At 56.5% G+C, this 15,848-nt stretch overlaps 2 protein-coding genes across 3 annotated transcripts in view; one reads left to right on the plus strand and one right to left on the minus strand.

Annotated features, from left to right (window-relative positions):
- The window catches only part of TMEM143 (transmembrane protein 143), a 25,242-nt gene extending 12,841 nt beyond the window's left edge, over nucleotides 1-12,401 (plus strand). The window contains exons 4-8 of one of the 2 annotated variants that reach the window (XM_077747225.1): nucleotides 2,121-2,315; nucleotides 3,117-3,247; nucleotides 5,032-5,311; nucleotides 10,524-10,651; nucleotides 11,291-11,439. In XM_077747225.1, coding sequence (XP_077603351.1) covers nucleotides 2,121-2,315; nucleotides 3,117-3,247; nucleotides 5,032-5,311; nucleotides 10,524-10,651; nucleotides 11,291-11,351 — 795 coding nt within the window. In that variant the 3' untranslated portion in view covers nucleotides 11,352-11,439. Of the gene's footprint in view, nucleotides 1-2,120; nucleotides 2,316-3,116; nucleotides 3,248-5,031; nucleotides 5,312-10,461; nucleotides 10,652-11,290 lie in introns of both variants that reach the window. The other variant, XM_077747224.1, reaches the window with a different exon arrangement.
- Nucleotides 12,402-13,550: 1,149 nt separating this feature from the next.
- The window catches only part of EMP3 (epithelial membrane protein 3 (MAM blood group)), a 3,679-nt gene continuing 1,381 nt past the window's right edge, over nucleotides 13,551-15,848 (minus strand). Inside the window, exons 3-5 of the mRNA XM_077747144.1 lie at nucleotides 15,603-15,715; nucleotides 14,564-14,704; nucleotides 13,551-13,726 (exon numbers count right to left, since the gene is read on the minus strand). Coding sequence (XP_077603270.1) covers nucleotides 13,557-13,726; nucleotides 14,564-14,704; nucleotides 15,603-15,715 — 424 coding nt within the window. The 3' untranslated portion in view covers nucleotides 13,551-13,556. The remainder of the gene's footprint in view (nucleotides 13,727-14,563; nucleotides 14,705-15,602; nucleotides 15,716-15,848) is intronic.

The following is a 15,848-nucleotide window of genomic DNA, read 5'->3' on the forward strand; positions in this document are numbered from 1 at the left end:
GCCTGGCGGTGTGGGGGAGGGGAGCCGCTGGGGTCACCTGCGGCTTCCGGTTTCGGGAGGCGAGGTGCCCAGAAGAGAGAAACCAGGTCGCCGAGGATGCCTGCTGAATACACGCTTCCCTCTCCTCCGGGCCGGGCTTCCTCCCGCTGGCGCCGCAGCTGTGTCCCGGAAGTGGAATTTCTCAAGGTCACCGCGTGAGTCTGAGAACCTGAGGGACTTCCGGCACAGACCTGGACGGGCCTGGGGCTCCGGGCTGGAGTCGCCCCGGGGGTTTGCTAGGCCCGCCCCGGCTCCCTGCCGCGTCTTTCCCACGGTCCTGGGCCTCCCCACCCCCAAACCTGCGCCCGGGCCGCCCCTGCCGCTGGCGGACCCTCTCCTCCGAGGAGTTCAAACCTGCCCTTGGCCTCGACGGGTTGTTCCTTAAGGCCGCCTCTCCTGGGAGCCGCGGAGTCGGGCCTGTTTTATGGGCCAGTGACTCCCCTGTGAGGCTGGCTGGACAGTCCGGCAGAAGTCCCACGTCATCCCGGAGCCGGTCAATAGGCCAGGCACCCGGAAGTTCACTCGCTCACTCCTTCATTTGTTCGTGCATTCGTTCAGTCCACAGGTTTTCCCGCGGTGGGTAGGGAGGGGCGGGTGCAGAGATGAGGTGCGCGGGGTGGAGGCCAGTTTGCCAGGGACTGGAGGCGGTGGACCGATTCCGGTATTTATTCTAAGGGCAGGGGGAAGCCACCGCGGGGAGGGGGTAGTGGGCTGGGGTCTATTTATAGTCTAAATGAGCTCTTGGTGCGACAGTTTCATGGAGCGCGACAGGCAAGTGGGGAGAGAAGGGGCGCCTGGGTGGCTCTGTTGGTTAAGTCTCTGACTTCGGCTCAGGTCATGATCTCGTGGCTAGTGGGTTCGAGCCCTGCGTTGGGCTCTGTGCTGACAGCTCGGAGCCTGGAGCCTGATTCGGATTCTGTGTCTCCCTCTCTCTGTTCCTCTTCTGCTCTGTCCTCTCCTGAAGGGAGAAGGCTGGGGGAGGGGTGAGGAGGAGAGGAAGCCCTCGCCTCGGGCCATGTTAGATGTAAGGTGGCCTTTCCAAATGGGGGTGTCAAAGAGATCTTTGAATATGAGTCTCTGAGCTCAGGGTAGAGGCCAAGGCTGGCTGGGGGCCGGAGGGAGGTTTGGGAAGGGAAACCCAGAACGGTATTTGTTTGTTCACTTTTAATTTTAGAGAGAATGTGAGCAGGGGAGAGGGGCAGAGGGAGAGGGAGAGAATCTTAAATAGGCTCCACACTCAGTGTGAGCCTGACACGGAGCTTGATCCCACAACTCTGGGATCCTGCCCTGAGCCAAAATCAAGGGTCAGACACTCCCCCAGAATGGGATTTTTGTGGGAAGATGGGGGTGGGCGGATGTGACCTGGGGGCTTGGCTTGCTGGATTTGAGGGGGGGCCGTGACATCATTTGCATCAGTCGGTATAAATAAAGGCTTAGCTGCTGTAACAAAGCAGTCCCCACGGCAGGATGGTTTAAAGGCGGTGGGGGATTACTTCTCTCTCACCTAGTGGTCCTGTGGTAAGTGGGCCAGGGTTCTACAGATTATTCTAGAACCCAGGTTCCTCCCGTCTTGCTGCTGTGCCCTTCCTTGGGACACCGTTTTCGTCTCTGCGTGGTCAAAACTGAGCCGTGGGCAAAGCAGTGTTTGAAGCTGGCAGAGGAAGGGAAAGAGTGGAAGTTCAGGGGGGCAAGAAGTGAGAGGGAAGGTGGACCCCCATTCTATGGCCGAAGCCCGCCTCCTGGCCACACATAGCCTGAGAGGCCGGGAAACGTATTCTCTCTGTGCATCTCTGTATCACCTCCCCGTCTGTTACTGGGGGAGGGGCCTAGGACAGAGGTTCGTGCCCCGGAACTGGATATCAGGTCTAGAATCCTGGAGGACAGGTCTGGGCTGGAGGTGTGAGTCGCGCACAGATACACAGAGACGCACATCACCAGGGGAAGAACGAGGCTATTTCGGGTGTGTGGGAAGAGGGCCCAGCACGGGCCCTGGGGCCCCCCGTCCTCCGAGGGATGGGGCCAGGGACTGTCCCTCACGCTGCGCCCTAGCCCGTTTTTCTTCTCTCTGACTCTCTCTTTAGGCCTTGTATGACCCCATCAACCCCGACAGGGAGACCCTCGACCAGCCCTTGCTCACGGACCCACAGCGTCTATCCAACGAGCAGGAAGTGCTCCAGGCCCTGGAGCCCCTTCTGGCCCAGGCCAACTTCTCGCCGCTGTCTGAGGACACGCTGGCCTACGCTCTGGTGGTGCACCACCCTCAGGATGAGGTCCAGGTGGGTGCCTGTCTTCCAGAGGAGGACCCAACCCCCCAGAAGGCCTCGGGGCACAGATGGAGCCTTTGGGACGCAGAGGCTGCCGGGAGTTAGGCCGAACACAGGGCAGGAGCGCAGGTAGCGTTCTTGGTGAATTCCCAGTCATTCCGCTGCCATCTGCGGAAAAAGTATGGTAAGAAATGGACCTCAGCACTGGGGACTGGATCGCCGTCTGCCAGAAAACTGTAATAATACACAATACGAGGTGCTCAGCCCTTAACGTAAAAAAAAATGATAATAAAAGGATTATAATCTTCCAAAGTCCCCCACTTTTCATGGTTTTTTTAAGGTATACTTTTTACCAAAGTCATATTCTCTCGTCCCTGAAATTGGGATATAACTTACAAGTGTTGGTGTGACATAGTGTTAGTTGGCCATAAATTTTTTTGTCAGTTGCTTCATAAAATAAAGGAGCATCCACTCGACAATGATATTACAATATATAAATGTATCAAAGTCACGTGTTGTGTACCTTAAGCTTACACGATGTTACATGTCGTATCTTAAAATCCGTGGAATCTTAGATTCTCGGAACTATGGCAATAAAAATGGCTATGAGGTAAATGGTGCCGTCTTAGATAGTATGCTCTTGTGCAGTATACGACACGAGCAACCATACATGGCCACCCTACCTAGACACTGGGTGATGATAAGCCCGGGAGAGGGGTGGAAATCATTGGGAGAAGAGGGCATCTAATTCCTGTAACCTGTGCCCTCACCCAGCCCATGCTCATCTGCCTCTGCTTCCTTTGTCCCTGTCAGGTGACAATAAACCTGGATCAGTATATCTACATGCAGTTCTGGGCCCTGGGCCAGCGAGTCGGGCAGCTCCCCCGTAAGTCCAGCGTGGGCTCCAAACGTGGCTTCTTCACGAGGTCGCCCCCCGCAGAGAGGTGAGGCGGCCCTTGTTCCCCAGCTGCAGCGAGAGGGAGCAAGGTTAGAGTCGAGAGGGGACCGACAGGTCAGTGTCTGGATTTGGGGGTCTGGGCCCTGGGTGGGAAGTCAGGAAAGGGGGAGGGGAGATCCTCCAACCGCTGCCTTTCCTTCCCAGGGGGAAGCAAGAACTACCATTCCCAGGGGAAGAGAAAGGGGAGTGACCCTTGTCCCCATTTTCCACGTGAGGAAAGCTGAGGCTCAGAAAGGGAAGGCCACATTCTGAAACAATGGCGCAGCCAGGATTCTGATGAGCATCATTTAAAAACATTTTTTTAAAAAATATTTATTTATTTTGGAGAGAGAGAGAGACAGAGCAGGCACAAGCAGGGGAGGGGCAGAGAGAGAGGAAGACACAGAATTCGAAGCAGGCTCCAGGCTCCGAGCTGTCAGCACAGAGCCCGAACGCATCATTTTTTTTTTTTTTTAATATTTGTTATTTATTTCTAGGAGAGAGAGAGAGCGTGAGCAGGGGAGGGTCAGAGAGAGAGGGAGTCACAGACTGAAACAGGCTCCAGGCTCTGAGCTGGCAGTCAGCACAGAGCCCGACGCGGGGCTCGAACCCATGAACCGTGAGATCATGACCTAAGCGAAAGTCGGACGCTCAACCGACTAAGCCACCCAGGCGCCCCCCGAACGCATCATATTTTTAACAGAGGCTATTCAAGTACAGAGTAGGGTCAGGAGAGCCAGATCTTTTCTTGGGCCTGTAAATTACCCAAACTTTCTGGAAATCAGTTTATCAAATATGGTCATGAATCCAAAAAAACAAAACAAAACAAAACAAAACAAAAAATCCAAAGACCAAAAAAACCCTCACATCCCTAAACTAGCAGTTCCACTGCCAGGAATCTGTTCCAAGGAGATATTTATACTCGCAGGCTGTGCCTTGAATTATCTGTCTCTCGTGCTGGACTATAAGCGCCACCAAGGCCATGACTGTCTTTCAGAACTTAATAGCAGGCCCTCGAAGTTACAAGTAGAATTTGAGGGGCACCTGGGGGGCTCCGCCGGTGAAGTGTCCGACTTCGGCTCAGGTCATGATCTCACGGCTTGTGAGTTCGAGCCCTGCGTTGGGTTCTGTGCCAACAGCTCGGAGCCTGGAGCCTGCTTCGGATTCTGTGTCTCCCCCTCTCGCTGCCCCTCCCCTCTTGTGCTCTCTCTCTCTCTCTCTCTCAAAAATCAATAAACGTTAAAAAAAATTGTTTTTAATGTTTCTTTATTTTTGAGAGACAGAGAGAGATAGAGCATGAATGGGGAGGGGCAGAGAAAGAGGGAGACAGAATCTGAAGCAGGCTCCAGGCTCTGAGCCATCAGCACAGAGCCCGACGCAGGGGCTTGAACCCACGAACCATGAGATCATGACCTGAGCCGAAGTCAGACGCTTAACCGACTGAGCCACCCAGGTGCCCCCCCAAATTTTTAAATAAATAAATAAAAGTAGAGTTTGAGTGTGAAAAATAACTAAAGAGAAGATAGTCTGTCCAGCTCTCCTCTGGCAGGCTCCGAAAACCAGAAGCAATCTATGTGTCCAGTAACTGGGGATTGTGTCATTTAGGCGACGCCCTATCGCTGGGCACTTAGCTTAGTTCTGATTCTTCTCCTACCGCCTTGGAGTAAGCAGCCTGCAGCACGACTGTTCCTACAGAGCTAGAGAGCGTCCTGGGGTTGGAGGGGGCTCTGCGGGCTGGCCTTGACCACCTCACCTCCCCCCACTCCCCCTCCGCCCCGTCTTGGCCCGCAGGAGGTACTTCAAGCGGGTGGTGCTGGCGGCCCGGACCAAGCGGGGACACCTGGTGCTGAAGAGCTTCAAGGACACGCCGCTGGAGGGCCTGGAGCAGCTGCTGCCCGAGCTGAAGGTGCGGACGCCCACCCTGCAGCGCGCCCTGCTCAACCTCACACTCATCGTGTCGGGCATCGTGTTCTTCGTCAACGTGGGCATGGTGGTGCTGTCGGACCTCAAGATGGCCACCTCCCTGTTGCTGATCCTCTTCGCCGGCTTCATGGGCCTGCGGGCCTCCAAGGTGAGTGCGCCGCCCCACCGAGCTCCGGGCGGCCCCCGCGCACCCCTGCGGGCGTGTCCACAGCCTGTCGTAGAGGTGTTTTCCCAATGGGGCGAGGTGGCTTTAGAAGCGGACTCCCCCGAGTTTGAATCTAGCTCTTCTGTCTTCCAGCTGTGTGACCTCGCACAAGCCGCTTAACGTCTCTGGGCTTCAGCTCCCACAGCTGGAGAGTGGGGGTGACAAGAAACTAATTCGTAGCGTTGTTAACAGGGATTTAAATGAATTAATACACATGCGGTGCTGAGAACAGAGCCTAACAGTACGAAAGGTACCATAGGAGAGTTAGCCATTATTATTATTATTATTATTATTATTATTATTTTAACTGATTGGACTGGCCAGGTGTCGTTATCACCAGGAGAGCTGTGTTATGTCTTCTTTTTTTTTTTAACATTTATTTAATTTTGAGACAGAGAGAGACAGAACACGGGAAGGGGAGGGGCAGAGAGAGAGACACAGAATCTGAAGCAGGCTCCAGGCTCTAAGCTGTCAGCACAGAGCCCGACGCAGGGCTCGAACTCACAAACCATGAGATCATGACTTGAGCCAAAGTCAGACGCTCAACCGACTGAGGCACCCAGGCGCCCCGTTTTTTCTGTTTTATCAGTGCAGCCTCCTGAGCTCCAGCCCGAATGGACTGAATGGGGATGGGACCGCGGCCCAGGAAACTAAATTTTTAACACACTCCTTTCCTGATTCTGCTGCATGTGAATGTGTGGCTGCCTGATACAGTTTCACACGTTGTTCACCATCCAAGGATTCGTAGCTGAGGGGCTGGGTGGGGGCTAAACCTAACTTGTGCCCTGTGTGCTGTCTGGGGGCTAAGTCGGCCGGGAGGGGCTGCCTTCTGCCCATCCCCCCAGGGCTGGCGCTGGCCCCAGGGGTGCGGACTGGTGTGTGGAGTCCACTGTACTTGATCGTTCACTTGCTGGTTCATTGGTTTGCACGCTGTTTACAGCTGTCCCAGTGGGCTCTTAGGACAATGGTAATGAATCCCACAGATAATAACCGAGCTATGCTGGCCGGGAGGGTGAAGGGCTGGGGGTGGGGAGAGCTGCTGAGGACCAGGGGTCAGGCGGGATTTAAGGGAAGGTTTTTGTTTTTTTTTAATTTTTTTTTTTNCTCTGAGCTAGCTGTCAGCACAGAGCCTGACGCGGGGCTTGGATCCATGAACTGCGAGATCATGGCTTGAGCCGAAGCCGGACGCTCACCTGACTGAGCCACCCAGGCGCCCCAGGTTTTGTTTTTAAAAAAAAGTTTGTTTACTTTTGAGAGGGAGAGAGAGAGTGCAGGGCAGAGAGAGAGGGGGACAGAGGATCCAAAGCAGGCTCCTCGCTGACAGCAGTGAGCGCAGTGCAGGGCTCGAACTCATGAACCGTGAGATCATGACCTGAGCTGAAGTCAGATGCTCAACCGACTGAGCCATCCAGGTGCCCCTGTGAAAGGGGAGGAGTGAGCCTGGTGGAGAAAGGGGCTGGGCGAGCACAGCTTGGAGGGGAGTCTCCCAGGGCTGGAGTCTGGGGTCCAAGGTGGAGAAGTGAGGCCCTAGAGAGTGGTGAGGGCCTTGAATGCGGGAACAGGGACCCTGGGGTTTAGCCACTGGGCAGCAGTTGCTGTGAAAGAGTTGTAGGCTACGAGAGGGTGTGGCCACCAAGGAGGGGGTGGGGCTGTGAGACCAACAGCAGGGAGGCTGGGGGGGGTATCTAGTGGTCTGGAGGGGCACCCAGAGTCCCAGCCCCAGGGGGACCCTCCATCCCACCTCAGAGGCCCCTATTTATTTACTTATTATTTTATTTTTTAAAGTTTATTTATTTTGAGAGAAAGGGAGAGAGAGAGAGAGCGCGCACAGCAGTGGGGGGACAGAGAGAAGGAGAGAGAATCCCAAGTAGGCTCCTCGCCATCAGCACAGAGCCTGATGCGGGGCTCGAACCCATGAAGCCGTGAGATCATGACGTGAGCCGAAATCAAGAGTCAGACACTTAACGGACTAAAGCCACCCCGCGTGCCCCTCTGACGGGTCCAGTTTAAAACCCAGTTCCCTAGTTCATGTGACGCATCCGTTAAGTGATTTCCCCGCGCTCTGGGCTGAGCCTCCAGCCCTTAAATGTGGGCCCTCCACGCCTCCTTCCAGCCACCGCCTCCCCGTGCGCTTGTCCCCTCCTGTGTGTCTGTCACTCCCAGATATCCGTCTCTGGTGCAGGCTTCTCTCCCAGTCTCCAAACCCTCACTCTGCCCGCACCCTGGACGTGCCCAGGCCCCTCCCACGCACACCTCATCCCACTGAGCTCCGGAGCCTTCCTCCCCGAACCTGTCCCCGAACCCGTCCGTCGGGTCCCTGTCTAAGGGACAAGTCTCAGGTCAGACCCCTGGGAGGCTGATTTGGCTGCCATAGGCACTTCCCTCTTTGCTCCCTCCTCCAAGGAGGCTTCTCACATACCTGCTCTGCCTGTAGAGGGCGCTGTGCCCCCAGTCACACCCTGCGGGGGCGGGGTGCCCTGCCCTGTCCTGCAGTCTGTCCTTCCTGCCCCAGGCCCTGTCCCCCATCTCGTTCCCTCTGTCTGGCCCCAGCCCCAAGGTCCCCAGAGCTGGCCTTGTGCTTGCGCACGGCCCCACCTCCGGGACCCCGTCTCCCCTGCCTCCTCCCCACACAACTCTGAACTCCGGCTCCGCCAAACTCTGCCAGCTCCTCCTTCCTGCCCCCCACTCTGCTGCCTCCCTCCGCCTCTCTCCCTTTGCAGGTGCTGTTCCCTCTGACCCAGATGCCCTTCCCCCCTACTGAGCTGGCCTTCGCCCGCTCACCCCTTGTCCTCCGCCCAGAGGCTCCAGGGAACCGTCCCAGACGTCTTGGGCTGTGGGCTCTCGCCCTACCCTGGCTCAGGGTGGGGCCCCCTCAGCTCAGCCCAGAGCAGGCCGCGGCTTGTTGAGAAGCAAGCATCCCAGAGAGAGATCTCTCCCTGGAGGGAGGGATGCGGGGCCCACGGGCAGACTGTCGGGTGCCCAGCGGAGGGCGCAGTGGGCCCTGTGGGAGCCCTATGACACCGCAGCCCATCCCTGGAACTCAGTGTCCACCCTGCACCTTGACGATCGAGGCTGTGAATGTTTTCTAAGAGCAGCCCAGGGGTCACTTGGCTTCTTCTGAGGCCCCTGAGGCCTGAGGGAGAGGGCAGCTCAGGATAATGTTCCGGGTAAATTGGCTCATCCTGGGCTGAGTTCACAGAGGAAGAGCAGGAGGCGAGCGGGAGAAGCCAGGGGCCGGGCCACACAGTGCCCGGGCCAGGGGGCTTGGACTCTCCGAGGGCACTGGGGAGCCACGGCAGAGCTGTGAGCAAGCAGGGAGCGGGGTCAGTTCTGGGGCTGTGCAGAGACAGACTGGGAGGGGCAGATGCAGGCGGGGCTGGAGGGTGGGGGGACCACCAGGCGGTGGGTGAGGGGAGGCACCGCGGTCACGGCGTGACTGTCGAAGGGGACACCCAGGTGGCAGCTGGTGTGTCCTCTCCAGAGAGGGGCCTGGCCTCATCTGGGCGCCACGGAGTGGCGAGACCTGCTCACTTAACGTAAGAGAATTCGGCTCCGTAAGCTTGGCCGGAACAGACACAAAACCCAATGTGTTTCGTCCCAGCCGGTCCCTAACACATGCTCTTCCTGCTTCTCGCCTTCCACCGGAGAGATGGCAACTCGTTCCAATGCAGGGGTGTGCCCCGTGCGGGCCGGGCTCCGAAGAAGAGCGAGCACAGTCGCCCACAGCCGTGTCATCCGTCCCTGCAGGTCATCTGAGCGATTTCCCTGCTCTGCTGCCTTCGGTGGCATTTCTCCCTAACTCTCAGTGTAAGATGGGCAGACAATGCGTGCATTTATTTAAAACACAGCAGCCCGGGCAGCTCAGCAGGTTAAGCGTCTGACTTCAGCTCAGGCCATGATCTCACGGTTCGTGGGTTCAAGCCCCGCATTGGGCTCTGTGCTGACAACTCAGAGCCTGGAGCCTGCTTCCGATTCTGTGTCTCCCCCCCTCTCTCTCTGCCCTTTCCTCCCTCACACTCATTCTCTTTCTCTCAAAATAAATAAACAATAATTTAAAAATTTTTTAAATAAAAATTTAAAAAAAGTAAAAGGCTGGAACGTGAACGAATATTCCATAGTAGCTGATGTTGAAATGCCCGGCTCGGGCCTGGCTTGGTGCCAAGAGCCTCTGATTCCTCGTGTTGACTTTCCGAACCTTTCCTCCATCTAGCCTGGCTCACTGAGAGCGGTCCCCCAGGGCATAGATTTTGGCCAAGGGCTCATGGTGGGCCCCGGCCTTGCCCTGCTAGGGGACCCAGCAGTCTTGAAGTCATTTTGTGCGTGAATGAAGGAGCCTAAGTGAAGAGTGTTTAGTATGAGCCCCAGAGGGCACTGATGGGCTCTCATGTCCCTCCGTGGGGACACCAAGGATGGGGATGGGGTTCAGGTGAGGAGGGGGCAAAGTGTGGAGGAGGCCCCAGACTTCTTTCCCCCAGGGAGGCTCCGAGTATTTGTCTTGTGGTAACACTTTTCTTGACAATTTCATATGCAAACCGTTCTTTTCATTATGGAAAAGTCCAAACCACTGTGGGAAGAGAAGACCTTGATGAGCTCCTGGGCATCCCCAAGTCTATAATGATCAACAGCCAATCCCCATTCACCCAAACACCCCCTGCCCTCCCACCACCGGGTTATTAGGAAGCGAATCCTAGACATACCATCTGGAAATGCTTTAGCGTGTGTCTAAAAGATAAGGACTTAAAAAAAAAAATCATCGTAGCAGGAAAGTTCCAAGGCTGCAGCTCAAATCGTCTGGAAATCCTTGAGCAAGTCCATTACTGTGTGGCTCAGATAAGCAAACCGGTGAAGTGGTTGCTAAAAGCGGTTGGTGGCCTCGGAGCCCACGGGGCGTGTGTGTGTGTGCGTGTGTGTGAAAAATACAAATACCTGGGCACCAGCCCCGGGCCCCTGAACCCAAATAGGTCTGGGGAGGGCCTGGGAGCCCGTGGGGAGGACCATACCGGAGTTGAATGGCTGGGGGGGGTAGTGTATGGCTGGGGGCGTGGGGTCCCAGGCGGCCCCGCTTAATCCTCGCGGCGCTGTCCTGCCCGCAGATGTTCGGGCAGCGGCGCAGCGCGCAGGCGCTGGAGCTGGCGCACATGCTCTACTACCGCAGCACCTCGAACAACTCGGAGCTGCTCAGCGCCCTGGCCCTGCGCGCGCAGGAGGAACACGCCAAGGAGGCGCTGCTGGCGCACAGCTTCCTGGGCCGGCTGCCCCGCCCTGCAAGCCGCGCGCCCGAAGGTAGGACTTGGCCCCAGGACCCCGCCCCCACCCCACCCTGTCGCGGTCCAGAGGTGACGTGGCCCCACCTGAAACAAACTCCAATCCGACCTACGGGGTCAAGACTCCGCCCCTCTCCCCAGTCCCAAGTGGCCCCGCCCCATTGAGACACCATCCCCCTCACCGCGGGCCCAGTACTCCCAGCTCCCACTGGTGAGTCTGACCAGTATCCCAGGTGACCTCGGCGCTCCGCCTGCCGATGGGACCCCTAAACCCAGCTTCCCATGATGGATCTGGTCCTTCCCTGGGATCACCGACCTCCCCATCCTGACCTCCCGAATTAGGGTCTTGGATCGTCAATCTGTTGTGGCATGCCTTCCTCTGCTCCCACCTTCCCCAGCGCTCCTTCCAGCAGACTCGTGCCCCTCCCCCTGTGAGCCCCAGGTTGACAGGAACCCCCACCCTTCCCTGAACAAGAGTCCCTGACTTGTCCCTAGACGAGAACCCGAGTTGGACCCCAGCCTCATGCGGACCCCCAGGCTTCTCCCAAACCCGGACCCCTTGTATTCCTTGCCCCGCGCCCTCCCTGCTGTCCCTTCCCGGTCCTTCCAGGCCCCAGTCGCCTCCTCACACCTGCTTCTCGCCCGCCCTCCACTGCAGAGACCTCCCGATGGCTCCAGTCCGAGGTAGAGAGCTGGCTCCTGGCCCAGTCGGGCTGTGACGTGACCTTCAACGGAGCTCGGGCCATGGCCCACCTGCAAGCCCTGACCCCCAGCATCGGGATGTACCCGCCCCCGGGTTTCCCCAAACTAGACCCATTGCCTACAGGCATTCCCGAGGCCCCGCGGTCCGCACCCACCGACAAGCCCTGAGCGAAACCACTGCCCGGCCTCCGCCCGCCGCCTGATTAGGAGCTAAGCCCCGCCTCCTCCCCGCCGAGCTGTCAATCACAGCCGCTGATGCTTTGCCCCTCCCCAACTTCCACTTACCCACAAGCTATCGCTTCCGTTACACCGTATTCTTAAACAAAGCCGGCAATTGAGGCAGCCTGCGGTTGCTAGGCACCCCCCCACCCCCCAGCACAACCAATCCAAGCTTTTTGGCTCTGCGGCTGGGCCATCGCTTAGTCCCACCTCCCGCCGTAAACATCCAAACGCGGTTTGGCCGAGGAGGGGTGTCAGCCAATCACAGCCGTTCAGTGCTGCAAACCACTGGGCACCGTGGTTAAACAGTACCTTCCCGAGGCCATAGATCATCGTCTGTTTAGCTCGCTCCGGGCACACTGCCCAACTTGTTCATCAAGGCGGGGCCCCAGGCCACAGCCAGTGGGAGCCGGCTAGCCCTCCTCTCTGGCAAACTGCCGACGACAGCTGATGGGCACTGTCGTGCACCCTGGGCTGCCAGTCGGTGCTGCGAAGAAACCAATCCGCATTTCTAAAGGAAACCTGATCTTTTCTATGAATTGACGCTGCTGTAAAAGGCAGGCTGCCTGGCTAACTGTCCATCGGCTTGTCCAGGCTGAGGGGGTTGGGAGCCTTGTGTCAGGCAGAGCACCGTGGGTCAGAAGCAGCGACTGACTACCCTCACTCCAAGATGCATTTCCACTCAGGCCCCAACAACCTCAGGTGCCTTTCCTGCCCGGGCCCCTCGCCCTTTCTGCAGAAACTACCTCGGTCTGGATCTTTCTTCCACCAGTGGCCTGTGCAATATTTATTGGTCTATCATTTCTCCCTCGTCCGCTCTCCCAAAGGAATAAATCATGTTCAATGAACCTGGATGAGTGGGGTTGCTGCAGGGGTTGGAGAGAAGGAAAGCATCAGATTCCTTGAAAGAAGAGACTGGGTCTTGGGGAAAACTGCACGTGGGCGGGTCCTAGGCAGAAAAAGCTGTCACCCTAGGGAGAGACTGGGTTTGCAGCTGGTGAAATAGACCAGCTGTGGTAACAGAAGAGGATCTTAGAGAAGACCTGGTTCCGCAAAGGACTGGGTCTTATGAACAAGGGAGATAGGGCAGCCATGTGCAGCTGTGCAAATTGTTCACTGTGCAAAGGTGCACAGCCAGGGCACCGGTGGGTGTAAAATCCAGTCATTCCTCCAGCCCCTACATGCCTCCTGATGGGGCCGAGTGAGCCTGGAGAAGGTGGAGGGAGATGGCAGCTAATTTTTACTAAGGTGTCGTATGGGTTAGAGGCAGAATTGGATGCGGGAGGGGAAAGAAGAGGGGTTGTCCCAATAAGGAAGGAGACTGAGTTCCAAGAGGGAAATAGAAAAGTGTCTTCGTTGGGGATGGAGGGGTGGTGGTGGTGGAGGCCGAGACCAACAATCTAGAACAACACACATCCTGCCTGGTTGAGAGAAAGACACCCTTTTACAAGGAAAGAGGACAGGAAATCCACAGTCATGGTTCTTCCCCGCAAGTGCCTTGAAGTCTAGACTCAGGAGGAATCCTGAGACGGGAGGGCCCCGGGGCCTCCGGTCTGCATAAGGGGAAAGATACACCGGACTCCTGTGTCTTGCTTTAAGAGGGACTGGGGGCCGGGCGCTGTGGATTCTGAAGGCTGCTGCTGGAGGGCTGTCCCCGGTTTAGGGGACATCAGGGGGCGCCTGGGTGGCTCAGTCGGTTGAGCATCCGACTTCGGCTCAGGTCATGATCTCGCAGGTTCGTGGGTTCGAGCCCCGCGTCGGGCTCTGTGCTGCCAGCCAGCTCGGAGCCTGGAGCCTGTTTTGGATTCTGTGTCTCCCTCTCTCTCTGACCCTCCTCTGCTCACGCTGTCTCTCTCTCTCTCTCAGAAATAAATAAAAAATTAAAAAAAAAATTCATTAAGGAGACATCAGGCTCCAGCAACCTGGGTCCCTGGAGGAGGCAGGCAGGCAGGCAGGAAGCAAAGACAGAGCAGACGGTTAAACGGTTTTANGACGCGGGACTCTCACTCTCGCTTCCGCAGGTGGATGTAGATGATGCCGCTGGCTAGGGCGAGGGGGAAGGCCACCCAAGCCAGGGCGAAGCAGTACCCGAAGCTGCCCCCCGACGGGCGCTCGGCCAGGATCTCCTTGGCGTGAATGGCGTAGATCAGCGCGCCTGTAAACACGGCCACGCCTGCGGGGAGACGGGGAGCGGCTGTCACGCAGTGCCCGCAAGAAGACTACATTTCCCAACAAGCAACGGGGCAAAGAAGCCTGGGGAAGGCCGGTGCGCAGCACCGCTGCCTTCTGGGAGTTGTGGTTCGCTCCCTCGATGCCGTGCAACGAGGCTACTGCAGACAGGCTTTGGGCAATTTAGTTCGTCTACCTGGGTGCCCTTTACTCATCCATAAAATGGGACGGTACTATCTGCCCATCCCTCCCTCCCTCCCTCCCTTCAAGCAATATTTTTTTTATGCCTTTTTACGAGCTAAGCACGCAAAGAGTGATTTAAGACGACAGGCGCTTTGTAGGAACCAAGAAGGTAATATTCCCGAAGCTGAGGACTGTAATAATTTAGGTCTTTGCACCTGAAGTCAGAAAAATCGAAAAGCAGATAAACACCCTTCTCAAGTGTCTGATACACAGTGGGTCCAGTCAGAAACAGAAGCTGGCTGCTATTATAAAACCACTACAGTTATGATTCAGAGTTCTCTCCTGGAGTATCACTTAGCCACTGTGTCTGCCCTCCCATCCCTGGATCTAATTATTGACCCACACCGCCCTTCCCAGTTCTGGCTCCTCGAAGCTCTTAAGTGTCAGCCTCCCCATGACTCGGAGACACAGACTGGAAACCACGGAATCAGTGGAAACCACCAAGTCACCCAGGGCAGAGAGGTAGCCCATGGAAGCCCTTCAGGCGGGCCTCGGGCTGTCAATAATTGCTGTCTTTGACCAGAGGTCCATCCTCAGGGCCCCCAGCACCCTGACAGTGCCCCTCCCTGCCCTCCCATTCCCCGGGGATGGTGCTCACTGGTGCAAAGCTGGCAGAGGCCAGTGGCGTAGAAGAGCCCTCCTCGTCGCATGGTGTAGAGTTGGAACATGAACAGGATGAAGGACAGACAGCAGAGGATAAGGGAAAGCACCATGAGGACCTGAACCGCCTTGAGCCAGCCTGCAATAGGAGGGGAGAGAGGTGGGAGTCGCTGTAGGTTCAGGGTACCACCTCCACCTGTTGGCTCATCGCCCCGTGCAAAGCCCCACAAGTTCGGTGACCACCTCTATTGACCTTGATTCCTGGAACTTATGCTAAATTCCCTTATCAGTTCTAGAAGCTGCTTTGAAGATTCTGTGGGCTTTTCTACATGAACATGTCCCCCGGAATAGAGTATTATTATTATTATTATTATTATTATTATTATTATTTTACATCTGCCTCTCCCAGCTTTACACCTTTTCTTTCTTTTCTCTTGCCCTGTTGCATTGGCTACCTCCAGGACAACCCTGAATAGAACTGGGGAGAATAGTTCTTCTTGCTTCGCTCTTTGGGGAAAAGCATTTACTCTTTCATTTTCAGAAACGTAGAGGGGTACGTGCCACTCCCTTCTAGCTCAGATGCATCAGCACCATCACCACCACTGCCTTGTTCAGGACCTTGGAAGGATTTAGCCCCACTCTTTAAGAACCTTAATGTGGCTCCAGCTCAATCCCTTGGAACTCAGACAAACTGGTGCCAGCCATCCTTTCCAAACACCAGTCTCTTCTCCTTAGAGCCTTGAAAACATAACCCTACCTCCTCAGAATCTTGGGAGCTTTCTCGCCATTCCTTAAACCTATAGCATGTGACTCCACTCTTTCTGGAATCAAAAGGGAGGGGGGCCTTTAGCCCACCGTCCTTAGAACAGGATTATGGCGCCCCCTACCACCCTGAGAAGTGGGTCACAATCAGCCCCACTCACTCAGCTTTGGGGCCCAGACCTGCCCTCTCAGACTCTGAAGGGTTCCTAAGTCTTGGTTCTGGGAAGAGACCGCGGCTACCCCTCCCCTTGCAGACGGCCCCCGACGCCCCTCACCGTTCTCGCTGACGTTAATGCAGTCCCACGTTTTGTTGTCGTTGTTCCACGTGCAGTCATACCAGAGATTGAGGGACTCCTTCCCCGGGAGGGTCCACCAGGACTGGGATGCACCGAGAGGCAAGGGCAAGGTTAGGAAGGGAGAGAGCGCAGGGTCAGGGAGACTGTGGGGCGGGGCGGGAAAAGCGTGAGGGGCCGCAGGGCGCTGAACTGGGGGGAAAGCATGGATTTAGTAAGAACGGGGGG

The sequence above is a fragment of the Crocuta crocuta genome, unplaced genomic scaffold (genome assembly GCF_008692635.1).
Source record: "Crocuta crocuta isolate KB4526 unplaced genomic scaffold, BGI_CrCroc_1.0 scaffold334, whole genome shotgun sequence".
NCBI lineage: Eukaryota > Metazoa > Chordata > Mammalia > Carnivora > Hyaenidae > Crocuta > Crocuta crocuta.